Source organism: Falco punctatus (assembly GCF_963210335.1).
Source record: "Falco punctatus genome assembly, chromosome: Z".
NCBI lineage: Eukaryota > Metazoa > Chordata > Aves > Falconiformes > Falconidae > Falco > Falco punctatus.
The window spans coordinates 5,226,620-5,252,738 of NC_137586.1; the positions used below are offsets into that span (position 1 = coordinate 5,226,620).

At 43.2% G+C, this 26,119-nt stretch overlaps 1 protein-coding gene across 6 annotated transcripts in view; it reads right to left on the reverse strand.

Annotated features, from left to right (window-relative positions):
* SETBP1 (SET binding protein 1) overlaps positions 1-26,119 on the reverse strand; it is a 264,044-nt gene that overhangs the window by 62,801 nt on the left and 175,124 nt on the right. For all 6 annotated transcript variants that reach the window (XM_080370916.1, XM_080370915.1, XM_080370914.1 and 3 more), the window contains one exon: positions 16,172-19,637. In XM_080370916.1, coding sequence (XP_080227042.1) covers positions 16,172-19,637 — 3,466 coding nt within the window. The remainder of the gene's footprint in view (positions 1-16,171; positions 19,638-26,119) is intronic.

The following is a 26,119-nucleotide window of genomic DNA, read 5'->3' on the forward strand; positions in this document are numbered from 1 at the left end:
CAGCATTTTTGCTTCCAGTTGAGGACAATTAGAGGCACAGTGTCAACTGGTCATTTATTAGGTTGTGTAAAGCTCTGTGGATACACATTGTTTTTGTGACATCAAAAAATTCTCATGCAAAATGATATTGTTACATGTAGACATCCCCTAGTTGCTTCTCCTTTTAAACTCAGCAATTTGTTAGTTCAGAGGAAACCAAGTAGTGTTTTGGAGAATATATACGCATTGGAAGTGAGTAGTGTAGCTCCACTGACAGCATCAACTGACAAGTGAAAATTGAGTGGGGTAGATGGTGAGCTGTTAATGAATTTCTTCAAACCTGGTTAGTATATTAAATGATTAAATTTAAGAAGATGAAGATTCGGTCCTTTATACTTATTGTGCTAATATTGCCATCACATGATTGTCCAACGTGATGTCTTCAGGCCCCCTAAACTATCAACCCCCCCTAAATGGATGTCTTTTGTGGGTGCTCCACAAGTGATAGAGCTCAAGAAATTATTAAAAAATTTGGCCAGATGTTATGGTTAAAAATGGAATATTGGTTCTCAGAGAGGGATCTTTTCCATTGTCATGAATTCTCCTAGTCACCAAAGGCCTATTCTAAGACTGCAAATCAAAGGTCAAAATAAATATATCATAATTGTACAATAAAAGAACCCTGCCAAAAAAAAAAAAAAAAAAATGGGGGGCACATAAAATTCCAAGGGATGAAACAATGTCATACTGCAGTGTGAAAAATATCACTTATTGCTGAAAAAAGGCACTTATAGCTTGAATATTGTTAGATGGTTCTTCTGGATTTGTTGGCCGTCAGTCTGGAAAAATCTATGTCTTCAAACTTGCATTCAATGTATCTTATATAAACCTAGTTCGAACAACAGAAATTCAGGAAGCAAAAAAAGCACATTTAGGTCAATTCCAGGTAGATGTTGTAATGCTAGTCACAGTCTTCCAGACCCTAAAATGTGGGATTTCAGCACACCACTGCACCGGTCACTCTCTTCCTCAGAGGTAGCTGCCCATTAATGGATACATGAATTTTCTTTGCAAACTTCATCTTTTTTGGCAATGTCCAGGGCAGAAGGCAATCAGGCTATGTAAAAGTATCTTTCTCCAGGTCCTACTCAGTATAAATCAGGATGCATCCTTATTGAAATCTTATCCCCGACGACCGTTTCTCTCCACTGGGCTTCATATTTTATGAATCATTGTTATTACTCTGGAGCTGGTTTCCATCAGGGCTCTTTTCTCTAATTTGTTCCTAATAGAGTGGTCACATTTTAGCTTTCACTTCCTGTGGCAGGTTTTATCAGAAGTATTATGAAGACAAAAAAAAACCCCATGAGTTTCCAAAGTGTAGATGGCAGGACTGTTTACTATTAAGCTGGGAGAGAAAAAGGAGGGACATGAAAAGTGATTCACAAGGGCAAAAGCCAACCTGTTAGTCAGAGAAAGGAGGAAAAGATGTCTTTCATAGACACATTGTGCCATTTTCTTCTTCCACACGCCTTCTTTTCCACATTCTTTGGATGGGATACTGAATGAGGTAGATTCAGTACAGTAATTATTACATTCTTCTGAAAAGTGCTAATTGAATAAAACACATAAGTGTAGTACCTCAAGTTGACACATGCTTATAGAAATACACATGGCTGATCACTCTTCCTAGTAACTGGATTTGTTTTATTTGTGTGAATGTCACAAACTGCATTTTCTGCCCGTTTTTTTGTTGTTATGTTTTTTTTTTTCTTTCTTTCCTTCAAATTTTTATTATTTTCTAGGACCTTTAAAACCAAAATTATGCCCCACTGGCAAATTTTCCTATAGGAGTATGAAAATCGTCAAAAGAACAATGTCATTTGGATGAAATAAGACTCCCTAAGGAACACCTTAAAAGCTGGAAAATCTATAAAGTTTCTACCGAAAGGTAATCCAAATTGTGATTTGGTCTTTTAAAATAAAATATTAGGGATGCTTTATAGATTTTGAGCATTTCTTGTTATGGCAAAGAGAATATCACTGCTTTCTTAGGCTATCAATATATATTTGCAAGGCAGCAATAATTCTTCCAGTGAATTTCATGTTCCCATTGAAATGTCTTTACTTGTTTTAAACAAGGCAAGAATTACAAAATGATACTATGCTGAGAAGATCTAAAAATAAAGTCACTTGGCAATTGTGTTAAAATAAGCACTGCTACTAGCTTGATGTAAATAGGTGGGAGACCATATCCTAAAACTGACTTCTATTGCCTCTGGGCATAGTCACCCAGGTGGAGGAACTGCATCTGCTCTTCTTTAAGTCATTTATCAGTTCTGGGGGGAAAATATCTCTGGAGACCATATCTGTACCTGCAGAGAAGAGGTCAGTACTGCTCTATTTCTGTCTGTTTCTCTGCATAACTTTGTGGTTGATACTGCAATAAGAATTACTGACATTCATGCACAATGGTACATTTAAGTCTGTTGTAATTAGCTGTTTCTTGTTCCGACACCAACCTTCCAGCATTAGACCTCCCTGCACCTTAGTTTATCTGCCCGTGAAATGAGGGTAAAGATACTGACCTGTAAAAGCAGTCTGAGATTTACTGCTGGAAAGCACCACCTAAAAATTAGGGAAAATATGTAATAACTAACAGCATATGTACAAAGAGCACATACGCTACTGGCTTGCCAGCTTTCATGGAGAGATGGACTCTTGTGACATTCACTTCTGTCTGAACTTGGCTCACAGTGGACAGCTCACGTGAGACTCCATTGACCACCTGACAGTTTGTGTTGGTAAAATTTTATGTGGTCTTCAAGACATCTCTTATCCTCTGAATCAGGAATTGCCCCTGGGTGCAAATGTAAATTCTGTCTTTGATGAGACATGAGGATGATAACAAGAGAAGGGAAGATGCCTTCTCGTTACAGCAATGGGTTGGAAAAATGAGTATTCTTCTGTGGCAAAGGGTCGATACAAAAGGATCATTTGCTTGGTCCTATTAAGCAGACCGGACACTACCAGAACGATGCATGAATGCCAGATGGCAATGCCAGGACCTCTCTTGCTCACTGCCAGGAGCAACAAAAAGCTGCCGTTACCATGTTATGCACATGAAAAGAGCTGCCCCTGGTGCAGGGGACCTGCTGATAGGACCACAGCAGCCATCTGGATGGCCATCCAGCCACCTCATCCTGAGGCCATCTCTTCCTGGTGGCCAGCTGAATGGTAGCATCCCTGGCTGTTTAGTGGCATCACCTGAAGTTATATTGTTTAGTGGCAGATGCTTCCCCTTTCTCCTGTCTTTACCTTGTAGGATTTGCTTGTGTTTCCATAGCAGTGGAATCAAAGTGCTTGGTGAGTAAGTTTATAGCATTCTTCATTAAGAATTTACATACAAAGAAAATTAAACCTGACTAGAAACCTAATGAGCTGTTTTGTAATTTGATGAAACAGTGTGACCTACCAAGGGACTTAGTCCAAGGAGTGTTGTGTGCTAATCCGATGCTAAGCACAAGAAGGACTTCGGAGATTCCAACTTCTCTTGGGTGTCTTGTCCAGCATTGAAACTGTATGGCTATAATTAACATCAATCATACTAGAGATATGGAAGACCAAAAGCCACCTGAGAGACTACAGTGCTCAGGATGAGAACCTAGTTAGCCAACACTGTCACTGGGAGTAATTAGGTCTTCTGCAAATTCTGGTAGGATTCTCACATCTCCAGTTACCTTCTGGCACATCTTGCTTAAACACTGAGCACTGGGTGACTGAGGACTCCTGTATAGACGGGGTAATACTGAGGGGAAAAAAAGGGGGGGAGCTGCCAGCACTTTGGCCAGCATTCTTGGGGTGAGAAGTAATGTCTCTTCCCTGGAACATTTTAACCAGTGTAAATATATCAATACTATCCACATTTTAGGTAGGTTTCTTCACGATTCATGATGAATCAGAAGATGCAGCTGCCCCATGCTGTGTTCGGGTACAGTGTGAAAGTGAAGTAGAAAGTGCCGTCAAGTCATAATAATACACTTTGTTTATAGACCTCATTTCATTTCCAACATTTCAAAGTCTTGCCAGTATTAATTAATTAAAGTCTTGCAACAGCTCTTTGTGTTGGGCAAGGACTATTATATCATTACATCAGTCAGTAAACGCGGAGACCCTGAAGGCTGGATTGAGACTGCCTGCTTTAGGCACTCAATTTATTTGTTGCAACATCTTAAAAAAGAAGTAGGTGCTTGGCTCCAACAGAATGATTCAGATCACTTAAGGCAGGTGCCTACGCAAAGTATACAAGCAATGCAGAGGCAGATGCCTCTGAAGTAGCGCTCAGTTGGAGTTCACACATTTCTCCATCAACTGAATGGCAAGCTGTGGGTCCTTCATGGGATATTTAGTGTGGCTGCATGTAGCCACTGAGGCGTAGGCACTAGGAAATACTATTCTCAAGAGTGCGGTTGGGTAAATTCAGGGCTCAACAGTGTGCAATCCTGCTTACATGGGAATCAAAATGCAAATTCCCCTCTGAAGGGCAAGCACCTGTGTTGTGGGATAAGTCAGAGGAGGAAGCACCAGACACTAATGACTTGAGCACTTATCCAGAAAACAGAAAAGTAAAGACCTAGGCTCTCCAGTCTAAGGGAGTCTGACTCAAGTATTTCCACTTGCCTGGACTATATCAGGCTACAGGTAAGGCTGGAGTAGAGGCATTGCCTCCTCCTGCTGAACGTCAGATGCTCAGCAACTAGAAGCGTAAGTTGTAGAAGCTAGAGAGTCTTAGCCCAGTGGAAAGTGAGGACCTTTGTATGTAAATCTTCTATTTTAGAGCTCTATCAGATAAATGGCATGAATCAAGTTAGGCCAGGGTACGGGCTTTCCCTCATGCCTCAGGCTTAGCTGGCACTTAGCAATGTGGACTGTGTTTGTCTCCTGTAGCCTGGTATCCAGGTCCTCCACACTCTGCTCTTGCTAGCTGGCCATTAGGGAGCCATTTGTTCCATCCAAGAGGAAAGCTGGGCATGGCCAAGATGACAGCGTGCTCCAGGCTCTGCACCAGGAACAGTGTGGACATGCACCACACAACTTTGGCTCTTTACCTGATGCAATACTGTAATGCTAGTCTGAAGTCCCCAAAGCCCAGAATCCCTCCTATCACTTCCAAGGGCACACAGCAAGCAGACAGATGCAGAAAAGCCCCTATTTTGGCATCTGCATTATGAAAAAAAACAACCCAGAAATATCTATAACTGTACCACAGAGAGCTGTTGCCAAGTGGATATCAGGATCAAGTGCTGTGCAGCATGGATCGATCTGCCCACTCCAGATGATCTCAGCTGTGTGAACACAAGCCAACCTGCAACAAGCAGCTCAGAAGCATAGACTCTCTTTCTGGTTTGGCCCACAAAACCAATATAAACACGCTCCAGATTTCTCCTGCTGAGGTGTTCCATGCTAGCTCAATGTCACCTAAAATTGGTCAGGCTGTGGCTTAATTAAGTGGGACCTTTTCAACACTTCTGGAGATATTAGCAGCTCCTCACCCACCTGTGAGTCATGATGGACTGTCAGGAGGGGTCAATCACTAAACACAGGCAAAACCATGTGGTTAAATGCTTAAGTTACTCTTAAGTCCAAAACACACCGTCCAGATCTATACATGCACTCAGTTTCTTTGGGATGTAGGTTCTTCTTCGGATGAAACAGACTGAACCATTCCCTGGGACTTTGACACGTTCAGTTCATTCTCACAGGGACTTCAGTTGACTCATGAATGGTCTAAATCCCATTCATTGAGTTCTTCAAACTATGTAGCATCTTAGAGCTGAGAGAAAAGACTGAGGAGTCCTGAACCTGGGATTGAGCCCGATTTATTATCATTTTTACTTGCTAGGGGTTTCTTTGATCTCAGCAAGACTTTTGCCTGATTAGCAGTAGAGAAGGAGAATTTGGGTTAATGCACCCTGCTCTACCCACTCTTTAACATGAGTGACTCCTATTAACATTTTAGCAGTTTGTCCTTTTATGCAAGGACTTGCACAGATGACTTGGCTAAACTTTTAATGGGTACGCTTCTAGTGTGGGAGGAAATGTTAAGTGCTGCTTATTGTTACTTAGAATTACACACCCAGATGCTATGGCTTCATCCAGAGTTCCCAGGCATCTAGCTACTTTACTATCTACCACAGCACACTGTATCACAAATAAGATCTTCCTTACTGCCTAAAGTAATGTCATGATGCAGTGTAGGAGCCAAAGAATGCTGGGTTTGCAAAATGCGTGCATTGCTTCAGATTGCAGTGAATTCATTTAAGAGGAGATCAGGCAGCAGCCATTAATTTCAGTGCAACAGATTTCTCTGCTCTTCTTATTTATCGAGATGTTGTCTCACTAGATCAAATAAATGAAATTACAACAGATCGCCCAGCGTATCGACAACAGCCAAAGCCTGCCTAGCATTTCACAGAGGCATCCCTTTATCAAATGCCTCCAGTTTCTGTCTGCCACATCTCTACCATTCAGTCTGTTCAGCTGGAAATAGAAAAGTTAAAGTTTTCCAATGTACTTGGCTGAGTCAGAAGCACTTTTGGGCGGTCATGCACAGGCGCACGTATCGACTGCCCTGCTAGCAGCAGATTTGGCCCCACCGTGCCAAGGAGATGTGCTATTGTCCTTGGGTGCACTTCTGGAGGCCATGTGTGGGGCGTATGCAACTCCACCCTCAGCTGAGGTGGGAAAATTGTTCAAAGTGGTTTTGAGGTTTTGTTAAGAAGCAAAACAGGAAATCTGCATGAATCTGGAGTTTAACTATTTTTTTAACTTGTTGCTCTCCCAGAGCTGTTTTTTTTGGTGAGGGTTGTTTTTTGGTTTTTTTTTTTTTTTTTTTTTGTTATGATTATTATTATTATTATTATTTCAAAAATAAATAAATATCAGAATGATAAACATTCTGCAACTGACCACGTCCCAGTTCTGGGATAAGCCCAAGGTGTTACTGGCGCAGTCTGGACTTCAGGCAGCAAAGAGAACCTGGAGAAGTCCAGGGATTTTTTGCTTCTCTTTTTTAAGCAAACCAAGCAATTGAAAGGCTGTGTCAACTAACTTAAATGCTCCTTATGCCAACTAATCATAGCTGGCACAGAAAACAATGCTGACTATTGCTCCCTTCTCTGCCTACACTGGAGGCGAGGAAGGCTAAAGACAGAGCTGAAACAGCAGCTCTGTGCCATCTGGAGACCGTATCCTCAGCCTGGCTGCTTGGGAGCAGAGGAAAGAACACCAAGTTGCTCCTGAAAATCAGTGACAAGGACAATGAATACATCAGTGGGGCAAGGAGCACCAGTGCACGCCTGCCTGCCCCAACATGTTGACCCCCATATGCAGTACTGCCACCATTGCTGAGTGTAGCGGGTGCCCTTGTCCCTCACCTCACCAACCTTCCCTCTGGTAACCATGAAAACTGTAAGAGCTAGTTTTATAGCCTGAGTAATGTGGACCCTCCCCAGCCCTGAGATAGCTATCATGAAACCATCAAGTTGTCTCAGGAGCCCAGGAATGAGAACGACATCACTACTGACCTCCATGCGGGTCTTAATGGCAAAAAAATCCATCACCAGAACTGCCAATTACCGAGCTTTAGCGTACATCGCTGATTCACGTTCTATGACTGCTGAGCAAATGCTACCTAGATGTCTCTACAACTCTGTTTCTAGTGCTATATAATGCTGGGTTTGGACCAGATTCTGTGATGGGATATGCTGCTGTCACTCACAAACAAGTGCACTAAGACAAGTGAGTTATGGATAGGTGTAATACAAATTGGCTGAGCTGTATCTTGCCATTGGGATCAAACAGACAAATTCCTCACAGTTTCCTCCCGGTTTGTTTAAGCTGCCTGTGTGTGCCACATAAGGCACCAGCAACGCTTTTGCTCTTGCTCCAGCATCACTCTGACGTCAGCACTTTGATTTGATTTTCTGTCACTGTTCTTGCAGATTAAATTTCAACCAGTGACCCACGGCTTGATAGCTCATTAGCAAATCCCTCTGAGCCATCTAGTCCTGCCCTTGCTTGACAGTTAACTCTGCATTGCACATACTCCCAAAGCCTCCTGAAATCAGCACCACCCCATGTAAAAGCTCTGTCAGACTCTGTGCTGCTGCAAAAGCCTGAAGGGATCCATGCCCAGCTGCATGTTTTCAATGACAAATCACTAACGATTCTTATTATGAGTCCTTGGGTCTTTCCAAGTCATTGAGGTTGTGTAAAAAAACTCCTCCGTGGACAGTCAAAGCTTTCCTTTCCCACCCCTCCCCTCAGGCCTTGATCTATAGGGGAATTATTCAGACTTCCTTCTCAGTAAAACCTTAAAGCAGGATGTTATTACTCCTTTTGTTGTTCAGCATCATTATTGCAACCAGACAGACTAAGGCAGCTGGTATAAAGCACTTTCCATTTTCTTTTGCTGTGATATGTGAACATAAAACTCTTGGTAGGCAGTGGCAATAGAGAAGCTGCCTGAGATCATGCTCCAGAGGTCACAAACCCCAGCTCTCACCTCTGCAGTTGAGTAGGACAGGGCGCAGGTTGCCCTGAGAGCATTACAATCCCACTTAACAGCAGATATCTTGAGCTCAGCTTTTCCTATGCCCAGCTCTGGGTGACACTGAGCAGCAGGTTAATACTTAAGATAGAGCCATTGCTTTGTTTTACCTCTGTGCACACAAACAGACCTCCTGCCTTGTACCTAGATTATCAGTACCTTCGAGGAAGAAATTATATTGCATGTAGGCCAGCGCTACAGCACACGCTTTCCCCTCTAACTTAAATTGCCACCTATACAAATATCCAGGCTGCACACTGTCAAAATCTTCACCAGCCCTCTTCCTCTGAGCTAAGAAAACCGCTACAAATGCTGCACAGAGGCTGTTTTCAGCACCCAGCAGGTAGAGCATGGCCAAAAGAACTTCCCAGCCCCACGGTCTCTTTTTTTGCCTCAACAGATACTCACTGCAGAAGTGAACCTCACCCATTTCAGTGGGGAGATGCCTGATTTATGCCGAGCTGAGCCGAGAATCCAGCCGTGGCTCTTTATTGCCTTTTAAAGCCAAGAGCCCAGCAGAAGCCAATTGTGTCTGACGCGAAGCTGCTGCACACCCAACGTGGAATCTGCACAACTCCATAAACCAGCAGTGGTCTAAATAAAAACTTCAAACAAGACATTCTGGCATTGGCCAGAAAGAGGGAAGATAAATGACCGGGAGACGCCAAGTTGTAAGGAAGAACTGCTTGACTGTTGGACAGAGAGCAAAGTAAGAGGCAGAAATTAGGCAGGGTGCTGGGAGGCTTGTAACACTCCCAAAAAGCAAAGGGGTCATAGCATTTAATTTGATTAATTCATCGCTGGTCCAAAAGACTTTGTACTGAGCCTCAGGCAGTGCAATAAACATACAATCATTAAGAGAGGAACTAAAAGATTGGTTGGGTGGTAAAATACTCCAGCTCCCTCTCTCACTCCAGCTTCACTCATGTTTCTTCTTTCCTTGGTCAGTGCAAACATTGGAAGCAACACAGTAAGCGAGCAGTAGCATTAAAACAACAACAACACTTACTGTATTTCAAGGAAAGCTTCGACTTGCATTCCCCGTCATTTTTGTTATCCCTGTTCCTTTAGGAAGCACCGTGGGCAGAATGGAGCAAGAGGCATGCTGGCTTGGCCTCCTCTCCCCAGGACTGGCGGAAGACTTCGTGGAAAACAACAAGAAGGACGTTTATCCTAAGGGGACCAGCTAATGCTTTAGGAGGTCATTTCAGTAGTTTTGGTTGTAGTCCTAAGCATCCAGGGGCCCAAACAGCTGTTTTGATGAATGTAATTGTATTTACAAATAATGGTATTTTGTAAAGCTACGATGGTAACTTTTATGGGCCAGATGGTATGAGTACTCACCCCATAACTATATAGTGCTTGTCCCTCACCACAGGACACAGGGGAAGGCACAAATCGCCCGCTGACACTGGGGCTGGAAAGCTTTTGCAGCTGCCTGAAGCTATGTAGGAGCCTGGGGTGTCTGAGGGAACCACAGCAGAGGCAGAGCTGGGGAAAGGCAGGGTGACCAACCCTCTATACACCCTTAGCAAGTGAAGTTCACGTCTGGCTCTTCTCCCATGTGCTTCAAGCACTGCCACTGCCCCCACGCTGTGTTTGCTGGCCATCGATGTGTATCAGGCCTCACTGTGGCTCCTACAGCACAAAAATGCTTTTATCCCCTTTTCCCAGGCAGACACTGAGGTTTCCTGCAATTTAGACACTTTTCTGCAGCCACATGAAAAAAGTATGGTATGGAAGATGGGTCTCCAAACCCTGGACCATGCATCAGCCTGCCTCTGCATCTGTGCACACGATGCCATATGGCACCTAGGTACTGTTGAGTCAAGTGTCACTACTGAAGAAAACAAGGCAACTTATATGTGTGTTTTAATTAATATTTAATGAACTTCGTTCATCACATGACCATCACTTCTCCCTTTTTCCAGCATGTCAAGGTGCATTCATGAGTATATATGCAAGACCCAGCCAGTTCAGACATTGATTTTATGTCTAAGCTGGTCAAATGAGAAAATGTTTATCAAATATACTGTTGGACCACTGTTATGGTTATTAATTGTTAATAATAATTTCACATATTATTATGTGAAATAGTGTGTTCACTGCAGTATAGTGAACCAACCCGGTGATCCTGGATCTACATTACAAAAAAAATATTCGTGGAAACTATTCCTGTACAAAAATCAGCAAAGTCTGATTAATAAGGATGTTGTATAACCATATTTGGCTGCATTTTCCATATACATTCAGAAGCATAAATATGCTTACCCACGACTGAAATACAGATCCTTTTTTGGTGTAAAACTGTGGCTGATTAAGGCTTCATGATAATGGTCCAGAACTGCATATTTTGTTTCTTAAAAAAAAAAAACAAAAACAAAACACCACAAAACCAAATGATACCTCCTCAAACCAAAACAAAACTCATGGTGGCTTTGCCAATATTTCACCATGTTTGTTTTTGCTTATAGCAAGTCCTGTTTTAAATCATGGTAATGCATTTGACTTCTGAGAAAGGATGAACCAGAGATTTATTCACTGCTGTGTGGCAATGGCCTATTCCAGGAGGAAACTGAGCCATGGACGGGAGTTTTGTCAGAGAAGAAATCTCATCTGGATAAATGACACTCCTCAGCAGAGCATGGTTACTTATATGTGTTTGTACTGACATCAGATGAATGCTGTTCATTCCTTTGATTGTCACTTCTCCTCCCTTCCTCCAGTATTCCTCCTACCCTCCCTTTGGAAGTTTTAATCACCAAAATGTAAGGCTTTTTAACAGGAACAAGGGCACTTTTAAGTTAAAGACATTGGAAAATAACTTTAAATAAATACAACTTAAGTTTGTGCATTTAATGAGTGTGTTTAACTTGCATATGTACACATGCATGACATGGTCCTTCTTCTCCCACTCAAGTCATAGGGCCAAACACTACTCACTCTCTGATGCCCATCCTCCATCTAAAGCTGATACTGATTCCCTCAGAGTTAAATCAGCACCATACAGACTAGGTAAGGAGGAAAGGTCAAATCAGAAGAAATTCAGCTTGTAGCCCTGCCCGGACACTAAGTAGGGAAGGCATGGAGGGGCTTGTAGGTAAGTTAAGCATTAATTTGTAAAGCATGTTTGTCATGATAACAATCCCGCACTCAGAGACCAATGTTTACTACCTTCCTAATAGCTGCATATGATTAACTTTATATTCCTGCAAATTTACTGTGCATAGTGTCTGCTATATTTGATAAAACCCATGTACTTACTAGCTGATCTTTGAGCCATGATGCCCAACATGCAAGCAAGGCAATCTTTGCTTGTACAATCATATTTTTTTAAAAAAAGAGACAGAGATACTGTGAACATAAAGTAGCATAGAACTTGATTAGTCTCGCTATAAAGAAAAGTAGAAATACACTCCTGAGTACAATGACTTTTGGTGTCTGGTTCACCCCCAGCTCCATCCTGGCCTGCAATGATTGTAACTAGGACATAATCAGACAGGTCATGTACAGAAACTGCCGTCTTATCTATGCACCTTAAAATGTTAAATGTGCTTTTCCTCATTTGTCTGCCTAAGGAAATAGGGAAGAGGTAAACATTCCTGTTTTTTTTTCCAAGGCACAAGCTATGGCATTGGGACTGCTTGTCAGCAATGCAAGTATCTTCTACAGCATCACATATAAAAAGGAAGCAGGAAGACCCGTGACAAGAAGATGTGGGGTTTGCTATGAGGATCTCTTTAAAATACAGCTCTGCTCTCAGTCTCCCCAGCCCAGCTGTGGCACCAATCTGTGGCCTCTCCCTTGGTCCCTCACCTGGGGCTTTAGTAGCTACTGGAGAGCAGATGAAAGGATCAACCATCCAGCTGTGTGCAGTGCCTCAGGGCACAGAGAGCCAGAGGGGCCCCAACAGTGCTTTGAAAATGTAAGACATGTACCTCTATCTGTGGGGAGTAGAAGGAGGGAGTCAACTGAGTCAACGCTTGGTGCACACAACTTGAAAGTTCAGTTTAGGATGTACCCAAATGATGCCAGCATGACTGTGGCAAGGGAGGATCTGAAACACCTTCTGCTGTGCCCTTGCCTGTAGGCAAGATTGATGCCCCTGGACTAGTCTTCTGCATTAGCTAAACAGGAAAGCTGGGTCTAATTAGTTACGATTAATTAGTCTTTTTAAATGCAGGAAGATTAGGTGAACAGAAGACATCTTACAAAAATAGCTATTTCAAAAAAAAGTAACAGGAAGCGACAGGTCATGGGGCATGGATGGGAAGGAAGGTGGGAAGAGTTATTAATTAGTATTTATGGAAAGGACTCCAGCTTCTCCAGGACAATGGTGGAGAAACAGGCAGTGCACTGTGAGAACAGCCCTATGCATATTTAACCTCAGGAGGTCCCAAGCAATGTAAAATGAGCCAACGCTCACAAGGTCCCCACTAACGAATAGCCAGCGGTAGTACGGTAGTGGAGTACAGGGAATGGACCTTTGCTGTGGCCAACCAAGGTGGCTGGTGGCACACCCTCAACAGGACCCCTCACTCTTGGTACAGATTTCTTGTGCCAACTATGCAAACAGATCCTCTGAAAAGTGAGAGGGACAACTCTTCCCTTGATAGCCTAATCTTTCTAGGTTGTAAAATCATACATAGGCTTTAAGGTTATATGGCAGGACTGCTTTCTAACACAGACATGACCACTACGTAGCACCAGGGAACACTGAACTTTTCAGAAATGGTTTAGTGCTGTTACAACATAGATAATAATGATAAAAATAGCAACAGTACAATGGAACCTGCAGCAGTACACTACACTGAAACAGACTGCAGAACACCAAAGAGCACTAAATGGATCTCTCATCACTCTTACCACAGATATCTCTAGTGAGTAGGGGTGGGTTTTGCTCCATATTTCATCTCCAGCAACACCCAACGAAACTGCAAATGGCATTACTGAGAGTACCAAAATGCCCATGCAATAAAGATAACATTGAATTTGTGATATAAATCTATTATCAGCTTTCATCTGAATATTCAAGATGCCTCCTTTTATCTCTGTTACATATTATTTTTGTATTGTGAAAGTTGACAAATACCAAATGACAAGAGCAATCAGGCTATGGAAATTGTCTCCTGGGACAGAGCTGTATGTTCACGTAGGGCTTTTTTTTCCTTTTACCTTTTATTTTTATGATTAGTCAATCACTGTTTAGCCACCTCAGGGAAATGCAAGGTGAATTCAGAGAAAGGTGGTCAAGGTTATAATGGGAAAATTTAATCCCTCTTTAGTGGGAACCGGTTAATAGTTATGGCTAGGCTCAAGTGCGGACCTCTTTTGGGAATCCCAGTGAAGGTCAAAGGCAGCGAGGAAAAAAAGCTGAACTGAGATCTTAGACAGTCATAAGCGGACAGATGTTCCTAGTCTTTAATGAGCAGTCTTGGCTCCAGGCCTTTCTTGGCAGAGCTGTTTAGTTTTAGTATTTTTCCTTGTAGTGAAGGTATGGCTTTAGTTAGCTGGCTCTGCTTAGCTAACTGCTGATGATTTTTCCATCTAAATAATAGCTTGACAATGAAGAAACCAGTTCATATTCTGTGACTTGACGGATTAGGTCATGGGGAACGATGTGCAGTTGTAATCATGAAAAGTAAAAATAAATAAAAATAACCTTAGTTTAAATGAGAAGCCGTTTCAAAAGTTTAAGCAGCAAATCTGATGGAGTTCCTACTGGAAGTTCTATCGCTCCATCTTACAATTTTATCATCATGGACAATATACTGAAGGAAAATAACATGAAATGGACTTTTTCTTTACCAATTCTATTTGCAAGACAGCCTGGTAGGGGTCATGGCCCTACTTTGGAAACTCATTTGGGTTCAGCAGCGACAAGAATTTTCACTTCACAATTTACTATGCCTAAATGAAATATATTAAATTGGAAAGTACAGGTTTGGCCAATATCTTCTGTTCAGAAAGCAAAAAGGCTACAAATCCAGCTGTTATCAAACTACGAAATCAGTAACTTCCATTAAAAACCTGAGAAATAGCGTCATTAAAAATTTTGAAGGCTTTCAACTCTTGTCTACTAGGATACAACTTCCTTAATGCAATAGCCACCGCAGCAATTGGAGAATTATTTCATTCTTTGTCAGGCACATAGCAATCCTGATATAACCAGTGACTGAATTCAGTCTCTTTTCCAACATTTCAGGGTGTCTCATTTCTAGGTATCACAACAGTCTGATACAATACAATATCATGAATAGGAATGTTTTCATGGGATAAGCTCTCATTTTAGACTGCTTTTCATTGCTATAGTCCAGATCATGCTCTCAGTGAAGGAAATAGAAATGTCTAGGTGGCTTAGAGCATGAGCAGTCTTTGGATCTTGATCAGTTACAAGTCCATAAAAAACTTAAGAGCCTTACATTGGCAGGTTATACCCATTGTCTGCTCCCTCTGTGTTCTCAGCTGATTCTCTTTTCATTCTGAAGGCTATGAGGTATGTTTCTTTGAAGTTTTTTTTTAGCACATCAGAATCTCATCCACCAGTGGTTGGTTCAGTAAAGCTCACCCTTTTCCAGAACCAAGTGTGAAATCTGCTTTGTGGTAAATATCTGATGGTGCAGGAGCTCTGGGCTTGCTCCCAAGCTAAAGTCATTTATATTACAGCAAAACACCTGCCTCTGTGTCATCACGAAAGCAGCTCCCTATTGTAAAGTACAGTTCAGTCTCTCAGACAAGATTCAGGTTCCTTCCCCCCGCCCTCCCTGCAGAAAAGGAACAGATGTCCTTAGCAGCCGAAAGGAGCTTCCTCCATCCTCATCCCTACCCAGCTTATATTTCCAAGTTATGAGCCCTAAAACTCTCCAGAGTGAATTGGCTAGGGTTTCTTGTTTCTATGACATCAGTCCCTTCCCACAGCCACTCAGTGCTCAGGATAATTATCTTACATGACACCTGCCAGCTGGAAATGACAGATTTACACTAGGATTGTACCCAAGGTCTCTGTATATTCAGGCCTGCTATCACCATGATGGGTCCCTCTGGACCAGCAGTACCACCACACCAGTCATGGGACATTGACCCAGCTCCGCAACTTCCCACACGTCTGGCCCATCCCATCAAGAAATGGCTTTTGTACACTTTGTAGGCCAGAGCAGAGACTCTCTGCTCAGTGCCGTGGCTGTTCTCCCAGAGGCTGGGATATGACTACCACCCCGTGACATTAGACACCAATAAGAAGGACGCCTGCCTTGCCAACAGTTGTTCCAATTGCTGCTGTTGCAGAGTGCAATAGTGAGATTTTGGGAGGAAGTGCAACAAGCTATGAGAGATAGGTAAAGGTACCACAAATATTTATAAAAATGCTGTGTAACAATGCAGAGACTTGTAAAGGTTTTGCCTTAATGCGTGGCCAACCTTCTTGTCAATCTCCCTGAAGTTTGGATGCAGAATGGGAGTCATTTACAAGAAGTCAGAGAAGTTATTGACTCATAAACATATTTGCTGTGAATGGCAGGTTCCTCTTTGTTCAGCATTACAATTTGAATGCAGTAAGGTAAAACAGAATAAAGCTGAGCTTACCTGAAGAGGCTGAAGAATCGTAAGTACTTCTGTCCTTCCTGTTTGTCCTGAAGGGCTGAATGTCCTTTTCCCTGTAAGTTCCAAACCCTTCAAAGCTTCTTCTTTTATTCCCACTTGCATCGTTGTCCCGCTTCTCACTCGAGGAATTCATTTCACCAAACATGTCCAGGGACTCTGACCTTCCACTACTCTCAGTATTACTAGAGTATCTCTTTGTGCAAGAGTCAATGGGATCATTGCTTGAGTCACTTTTATCTTTACTCTGCGTCCACTGCTGGGCATCAGAAAGTGATAATGTAGACAACGTATCCACTTCAAAATTACTTTTTGAGCCTTTGTGTCCACTTTCACAATGCTGGTGCTTCTGCTTCTCCTTATGCTTGCTTTTCTCATTGAGCAAGGAGAGGTCTTTATCTGAGCCGCTAAGCCTTTCGTTGATGGCATGGGTGGAGAAACCAGTGGACTTGCTAGCAAAGAGACCACTCAGATCTTCGTGTGGCCCCAATAGCCGCTCATCCTTATGCTTGTGCTTATGTTTGTGTTTCCTTTTGTGAAGTCGGCCACTGGAAAGGCTTGTTCCTCCAACCTTTGGAGGAGCCAAAGAGGACTGCATGTCTCCGAGGCCCATTCCCACAGGTGTTTGTAGGTGCACTCCGTGTTTCACTTTATGCTTGGCAGTGGTGGACATCTTCATATGAGAACTTGCATGGAATTGGGGTGGGGGCACGGTAGGTCTCATAAATGGGGAAGCCGCTCCGAGCGTGTGAGATAGATACAAAGGAGCTGGATACTGACCGTAGTAACCAAGATTCATCATAGGCATTGATGTGTAAGGCATTCCATAGGGTGCATAGTAACTCCCACTGGGAATAGGGTAACCGAACCCTTGTAAAAAAGGCACCTTTGTCATGGTGTCATTGGTTTTGGCAGGTCTACCACGCTTCTTCTTAGACTTCATGTCAGAGGTCCTGCGAAGATAGAGCAATGGGTCATACTGGATATATGGCACAGGGTAGTAGTGATCAAAATTAATCCTGAAGATGCTGGGATATGGGTTTTCATGATAAAATGTGTAACTTCGATGGGAAATCCTGAACACTTGAAACTTATTGATGAGTTCCTCAAGGTCTGCCAGAAACTGGAGGTCATCTCTGTTCTGCAGGCTTTTCCTTTTCCTCTTGTGCTTTGGCTTTTTAATACTCTCATGAGAGAGAAAGTTATCCACAATGAGATGTTTCTGCCGGTGACCATGCCTGTTCTTTGTGCTGGTGTCAGATGGGATAGCCTCTGGATTGTCCAGGGTGCAGAAATCAAAAGAGTATCTCCGGCGGGATTCTGAGCTTTTCTCGGCTTGGTCAGAAGTGCTGTTGTTGTCCGTACCTATCCCACTGTCGCTGGGTATGGTTTCCTCGCTGTGAGACTCACTCACTGGCGACAGTGTGACTTCTTTCAGAGAACCTATTTCACAGAGGTGGGAAGGTGAATTAGCCATTAACCTGGGTGGAGACAGCTTCCAAGTTCCACTGTGCATTCCTTTCTGAGTTTTCGTAGGAAGAGCACTGATAGGTTGAAGATTTGGCATAGTTTTTAATTCTGAAAAATTTGTTTCAGTGCTTGCAGGGCTAAGGTTGCCATTAGTCCCCACTAACTGTGTCGAAAGCGAATGAATAGCTGCTGGTGACGATGCCACAAGTGACTGCAGGTTGGAAGGCACTGCTGGGTTTTCTGGCTGGCTGGAAACAGGCCTTGAGTGCTTGATGGCTGTCTTAGGTTCTTCTGGCTGAGGCTGAAGCTCTGCTCTTGGCTTTCTGCCCCGTTTTTTACCAATGTAGATAGTCCCCCTCTTGCTGACATTGATCTGCTTCCCTAGTCTGGCATCAATGGTGGTTGGCCCAGAGCTAGATGGTGGCTGGACTTTTGCTTTTAGAGCTATGCTGCTGGAGCAGGAGGACAAGATCTGGTTGAGAATATTCTTCCTCTTGAGGGTCTTCATTTTATTAATGGTCTTGATGGTCTTCTTATCCAAGACCCCAAGCTTCCCGACCTTTTTGTGAAACTTGAGTTCACTGATGGACTTGTCGTCTCCCGGGACCATCTGAGCCAACTTGGCCAGATTCCGTCTCCTCTTCCTTTTCTTTGTTCCTGGAAATTCACAATTGATTGGACTCACTGGGCTGGTGGAGGTTCCCTCGTGAATGGTTTCAACAGTGAGCAAAGGCTGTTTCTTTGGTCGTCCTCTTTTTTTCTTGACAGGTGTGATCACAGTAAGACTGTCTGTATTGGTATACAGAGGGCTGGATGGTGTGATGGGATAGGCTGAAGGAGGCTCCACCATCAGCTTCTCAGATGTTGTCATGGAGGTCTCCCGAAGGATAGATTTAGGCTTGCTGCAGGTCCATCGCCGTTTAGCTGCATGTTTAGGGTGCTGGACCTCAGATAATTTGCCAGCTGTGGGAAGATTGGTGGGTAGGAGAGTAGAAGTCACAGCTACAGATTTTCTGAGTCTAGTGGCACTGTTGGGGGAAGCTTTGTCAGTGAGCAGACCGCTGTCGATAGTTATCAAGGGGGACTCGTTTTCAATCACTTTCCCTGGCTTTGTGACTCGAAGATCTTTTTTACTCCCCTCTGGTTGAGAGCTAGTCCTGTTTGCTACTTCACTGTTCATCATAAGTCCAGAAGGCAGGCTTTTCTCCTGGATGGTTTTCTCTATGGAAGATTTTATGGATTGCCTTTTTTTCCTTTTGTGGCCAGATGTATCTGTTGTCGGAGACTTTATTGGGATAGTAATTCGTACGTGACTGGTGTCACTTTCACAACTGCTAGCAGAAGTGGGATTCTGCTTTAAGGGTGATGTATCCATCACACTGTCCATCGAGTAAGACTCCTTTTTCCCTTCCATGCTGTCATGGGATTTGCTGTCAAATGCTTTTTGAGCACTCTTCACCCATTCAATTTCTGTGGTTGGGATGGTTTGACTTATCAAGTCCTTTTTGCTGGACTTCTTCTTCGTACTGCCGACAGGCTGGTCAGGGGCCTCCAGCTGCACACCCCCCTCCTGGTCGCCGAGAGGCAAAAGCCCGTTGCACTCTGTGGCGCTGCTCGGCTGGGCGGCCGTGCTGATGTTGTTGGGCGATGGGACTGCGCTGCAGATGACGAGGTCTTTACTGCTGGCTGACAGCTGCCCCCATGTGCTGCTGATGCAGGACTTCTTTGCTTGGGATTTACTGAAGGAAACTCCTGGCTCTGTAGTGGAGACCTTGGTGGCACTGACTGCTTCTCGACTGGGTTCTGTGTTGATGAAGCAACTCTGAGAAGCGGATCCAGTATCGGAGCTCACTGACCAGTCAAGGTGGTGCTGGTTGCTACTTTTCTGCTGGTGCTTTGATTTTAAGGTGTCACCGGTGAAGTCTTGTTGGAGGCCCGGGTCATAGTGCAGAGCAGAATGTTTTTGTGGCCTGTCATAAACCTGGAAGATAGCAGAACATAAATAACAAAAAAACCAAATTAATTTATGAGTCCATTCTTAACGCCTGGTTGCAGCTTTTTATTTATACAGCTAACGATAACTCTTCTTAGCCCACGTCCCTGGAAGGGTTAGGAGCCTTTATACCGTCATCTTATACCTGTGTCAAATTTGCATTTAGATTCATGCATTGTAAACAAGTTTTGTTTTGTTTTTCCACTCTAAAAACAATGGAAATATTTCTATAAATGTTAAATTGCTAAGGAAACATATTCGATTGGTTTTTAATTTAAAACACCATATTCCCTTTCAATAGATGAATGGTGCAATTCAGCCTCCTGGTGAGAATCCGTTTTTCCTAAAAAATAATCCCTCACAGAACTTGATGCTCAACAACGGCAATTAAGCTCATTGTTGTAAACAAGAAAAATGCAAAATTATCTCGGAAGTTGTAAAAAAAAAGAGGAAAACCCATGGGTCCACTTCCCTTTGAAGCTGGATTCTGCAAAGATTTACTTGCTGAAATTTCCACATCGAAGTCACCCCCATAAACCCAGGGCTTAAAATCATATGCACAGCGTCAAGTGTGTGAGGCACACTTGGCAGGTTCAAGATTTGCATTACTCCCTTTCCATTTTAATAATCAGCTATTTGCAATGTTGGTAAGAGATATTTTCAATATGATTTCTAATCCGACAGCAGCTATTCAAGTAGCAGAGGTTAGAGTAAGGGCAGAATTATGCTGAAGACTGTTACAGAGCAAAAGAAAGCCTACTTTTTTTTTTTTTTTTTTTTTTTCTTAGTGGGCCTCCTTCAGCTAGAGAAATTGTGTTCGCTACAGCTGAAACCTATTGAAAATTCTCTTAAACCAAAGAAATTTTATTATTATTTTTTTAACTTCAATTAACAGACCTCTTCCAGCCATTTGTTTTCTCCTGTTACATTTGGAAGTTGATTGTTTTTAAAGCTCTGGGTCAAACCGTGCCGCTGATTTTGTACACCTAGTACTGTACTGTAAACAATTGTTCCCAGCAAACTGTAATGACACCATCCCGAATGCCAAATAAATGATGAGAGACTTAAAATAAATGTGTTACCAAGGAAAGAACAATAGAAAACAACTGCTAAGTGTCTCATGTTTCTGCAAACACCCTGTTACAATTAAGTTTCTATCAGTAGCATTACGTTAGATCCCTGTTCAGGGTATCTGCAGCAGCAGTTCTGGGGCAAGAAGGCTCTCAGCGTAAGAGGATTTTGAGCTGGGAAGCAAGGTGTCCCGATTCTGAGCAACTTCAGAGGGATTTGCAAAGTGCTAAACACCCCCAAGCCCAGAGCGCATTATTTAGTGACCAATAAACATACATGTTATTGGCAAATTCATGTTGAGAGATCCTTCATGTGGCTATAAAAATGGGCATGTGGCTTTTCTGGAATAGGTAATAATGATGAAACTGTTCTGGTCCATCGTCTGAGGAATAATCAGGGACTCTTATATCCTGTGGATAGTTCAGCTGTCGTGCACATGGACCAGCCATGCTCAGGGAAAGCAGACATTTCCAGGAATTGTGGAGTGAGAAAATGAAAGCACGCAGCTGTGGTAGAGCTGCAGATGTCGCGGGCGAGTGACACCCGGTTTCTTCAGCCTGAGAAAAGAGCTGAAAGCATAAACAGCCCTCGGGGAATGAATCAGCTCCTCCTCCTCCTCCTCTTCCTCCTCGAAGTGGCCTCCTTTGTGCAAGCCACACAGCACAGGGTGGCCATGACCCATGCCGTGGGTGCCCTCCTTCATCCTATGAATAAAGCCCACCCATGTCCACGTCCTTGGGACGAGGCCAGGGAGGGGCAGAAAGGAAATCAGCAGCACTGGCACTGAAGCTTGATAGTTAGGTCTTATTTAAATTATTATATTTTTAAACTATCGCAAAGCTCCTGAGCTTCATTCTAGCTCAGCCATTTGGGGCTCCTCCAGTCCCCAAGCCACCAGGCTGGGTGCACTGTCAGTTGGGCATGAGGAGGTGTGTGGGAGGTGGCCATCCTCTGGGGAGGTCCCAGTGGGCTGGAGGTGGGTGCCCTCCATCCAAACCTCACATGAAACATCATCTTCTTGAAATACCATGATTTCTGACTTGGAAAAGCCCTAGAAATGATGGCTTGAGGCCTCTCTTGGTTCCCAGGACCCACACCGGGGCAGGGCAGGTTGTTTCTGCGCAGATCCTGGCCTTACGGCTGCAATCAAAGCAGCTCTTTACATCCACGTTATTTCCAAAATGCTGAGCTGTGAAACTAAATGATCTGAAAAATTTCATTTGGAAGGAAGAAAAATAAAAAGAGCGGGGATTACAGCAGTGAGTGAAAACAGCACACCATGGCAACACTGTGGTCCCTCCAAGTCCATCACACACACAGATCTCTAGCTGTCCTGGTTTCAGACCTGGACAGCAACACTAGTTTAAAAGGAACAATAACCTCTGAAGTATATTTTAAGGTAGTTAATAAGGGCTCAGAATGGAAAGACCAGCTATATATCAGTGATGAATGCTGATGTATCGCTTGGCTTCTCCAGCCTTGTTTCCTCAACCTGCATATTATAAAATGATGATGCCAATTCCGATAATGATAGCCCTGTTATTACTCCAGCACTGCAGGCCACCACAACTTCTATCTAAAAATTCATGAGAAAGATATGCCTACGTCCTCAAAGGTGCCAGTTTTGGAGACAGGTGATCACATAGATGAGCACTCCCATTTCAACACTCCTTCAAAAAATGACCAGCCTGCAGGACCAGGGGACTCCATTTCCTAAGAGGGATGTCATAACTATCTATCTATCTATCTAGATAGATAGGTATATATATGTATCTACCCAAGCATGTAAGAGTCCACCGGGTTTCCTCATACAGCTTCTTTCACCTTAACATTTCCTGTTCGCTCTACCCTGCCAGGCACATCCATATTACCCCAAAATAATTCTTGTGCAGCACAGCACCCAGAGATCATTTGGCTGAAGGTGTTGGGTTTCACTGGCTGCAATGGATATGTGGGGACTGCTTACCTAAAAGCGTTACCAAATCAGTTAAAAGTAATGCAGCCAAGTGTATTTTATTCCCCATGTATCCATCTGGGTTGCTGTCTGATTCCATTGGTCCTAATGTTTAGGCTTTGATTTTCTCTGCTGGGTGACCACCACCGTAAGAAGCCAGCAAGCCCCAGCTCAGCTAACCTAAGCCTCTGCTGAGCTAGCGGAGGATGCCAGAGCTGCCAGTAGGGTAAGGGCAAACAGGGTTCCTCAGAAACCTCTATCTTCATGCCCTTCACACAGATTCATTACTTTATTCATCGGTAAGCATGCTATATACTGCAGCTCCATAGGTCTTGGCAAGGGGCTGTTGACTGGAATAGAGTTCCTATGGCAGCACAGCTGAGACCAGCATCAAGAATAGTGGACTTTTTCAGGAAAATATTAAGATTTACTTTCATTTACTTTTTGGTTTATGAGACCCTAAAAATACTCGAAACTTCAGTGTCTGCCTCTGTTTGTAGTGTGCCCTTTCATTGAATGGGATTTTCCTAGCAGCTACCTCTCCTGCGCTGGGAGTCTGCTCCTTCTTCTGTTGTGAAAGTAGAAACATGACTGAAATTCTGCAATTTCATCCCATCTTACCAGACTTGCACTATTTCTCTTGATACTCAGTTTACTGGATGTACTTAGTGGGTAATAATCCCATCTTTCCTTTAAAGAAAATAAAAGACATATAAAGAAGCTAACAGCTTTCATAACTGCAAAGAAGTTTGAGCAATGTAATACAGCACATGCTAAACCTTAGACTAAAAAAAAATAAAGTTTGAATATTCTTATTAGTAGTATATGATTCTAATGCCAAATTCCTGACTTTTAGTCCATACCTTTGGCAAGGGCAGGTAAGCCTATCAGTGGGATACATCCCCTATACTGGTAGCTGAAAAGCACTGGCACCAGAGAGCAGGGGAGGTGGGGTTGTGTGTTTACACCTGCCTTGCCAGACCTGTGCAACACTGCATCTGCAGAGGTGATGACTCCTCTTACCAGTTCCATTCTGGCATGTAGCCCTTTTAAATGAGGGGATGAGACTGTCTCAGTCCCATGATGAGGAGCACCTTACTTTGCAAGCAGTACCCAGCAGCGGAATCCATCCCTCAGGGACTCTTCATTTAACTACTGGATATCTTGCTCTGCCTTCCCATTCCCTTGCCTGAGGTTCTCTCTAAATCCACACTCTGCTCCCAGTCCCAGAGTAAAAAGTGGGAGGAGATGCCAGCCACCAAATCAAAAACTTAGTAAAATAATAAGAAAAAAAATCCAAATAAGATTAATATAAAATAATAATAACAATAAAAAAGATAAAACACGCAATTAGAGAAACACATCACCTGAAAAAACTCTGCTTTCTTGCAGGGGATTGTCCCCCCCTGCTGCAGACGCACCTTTCTGGAGAAGTAACACACATACAGCTTGTCAAGAATCTGGCTTGCAAATCAAAGTTAATACTACAACGCCCCCTCTTTAAATCATTTGCAGATCCATCTGTGTAATGGCTCCTCAAGTGTAATTCCCTATTAAGAGGCTTTATCTGGAGAGATAAGCAGCTGGTTCCCATGTCACTAATTGCTGTCTGCTGTGATTTTAAAACATCTGCACCATTGTGCTCTTCATTTTCATATTCTAATCACCCTGAAACTTGAAAAAGGTACATCATTGATTGTTTCTGTGGGTTAATTAGTACACAGTCTCCTTGTAGAGACAATTTAAAGGCAGTCAGAACCTCAATCAGCAAGTTTGTTTTAAAAATTAATAACATCGGGAGCGTCTGTGGGGATTGGCATCCACAGTGACACATCAGAGTATGCTCTGGGGACATACCATCCTTTGTTGTTTTCTTTATAGACTAGAAATAAAATTTAAAAAAAAAAAAAGAAAAAGAAAAGAAAAGAAAAAGAGGAAAGGCTTTCCTAAACGAATAATGTCACTTAGAATCAGAGTCTTGGGAAGTGATTGCTTTTATCTTAGGGCCAACCCTGCCTTCTCCAGTGAGAGCAAATCTCATCAAAACACTGTGTAATACCTCTCTGTGGTCTAGGAACTCGTAAGCCAGTTTTGGTAGCAATTTTCACAACTGGGACCTGGAATCTCATTGGAAATCCATGGGGTGAAGCTGTGACTGTTTGGATGTGTGTGGGCATTGGCTCCGCTTGCCACCCGGGTTGGCTCGATGATGAATCGCCAGGTGCTGTCTCCAAGCCATGCAGAGCAGGACATTAACTCAGGCATGGCACTCTGCTATGGCAGCGATACTGAATGCAGAGGGGACCTGCCTCGTACCCAGCCAGCTCAGAGAAAAGGCAGGCCTCGATTCGTACCTGCTTTAACTCAAGCTTACACTTGAAATTACTCCCGACAAGGCTGATAACAGACCTTTGGTGCCTAACAAAAGGTCAGCCTAGAGATTTTCTAGACGGAACAAGTAAATCTGGCAGAACTGAGGTTAAGCGGCAAATGCAACGGGCACCTGTCTTCTGAAAAGTCAGACTCTCTTTTGGCCTTTTGCAAGGAGCTCCTAAAAACTGGAGAAGCTCCAGGTGATTTGTGCCTCTTGAAAAAGCTTTCTCTTCAGTTACTGATTCCTAGACACACATGAGAACATGTTGCTGGAGAAGACCCTTTGAAAGGAAGAAAAACCTGAGATTTCTAGCTCCAACACATAAATAAATAATCCTGGCTCAGCTCATACTTTTGCTCAAAACTGAGTGTTTCCTCTTGTGTCCCAATGGGACAGCTGCAAACGGCTCACTTGAAGGCTCTAATCAGAACTACAGGTTAGAGATATTTCATAGATTTTGTTCAGTGCACTGACCCTTCCTGGGCTAGCATTACTCTGTAAATAAAAGATGCCAAGGGGAGGAGACACCAGGTTCAGGAGAACATAACTCTGGCCTGATGGCTTACAGGTTGAGCAGTCATTGACATAAGATGCAATCACTTTATAGGAGGGGTCTGTCATCAGGTCAAGCCCATTCATAATTGCAACTGAAATTATTTCAGAAAGCTCTCGGTGGCTCTAATTCCCTCTAAGAGGAGTGATCACAACCCAACATATGACACTTGCTGAAAGTACAAACAACAGTACTGTTTTCTGAGAACCCCCACTGAATCTAGTTCAAAACTGATGTAGGGGCTTTAACTCCAATTAAAATACTAACAGAAAACACATTAGCAGGCACTAACATAAAATTCATCACTCTCATCCCAAACAAGGGGATTTTCCAGAGTCACTCCCAGAGTTTACTCCTTCCCCATCTCCCTGAGTCTTCAATTGCACAGAACCCAAACATCACCGTACTCACAGGAGTGAGGATCGTTTGTTAGACATCGAAAGAGAGGCAGGAATTAACGCAAAGCTGCAGGGGGACTACTTGAGAGCAAGTCACAGCATGGCGTGGGAGTGGGTTAA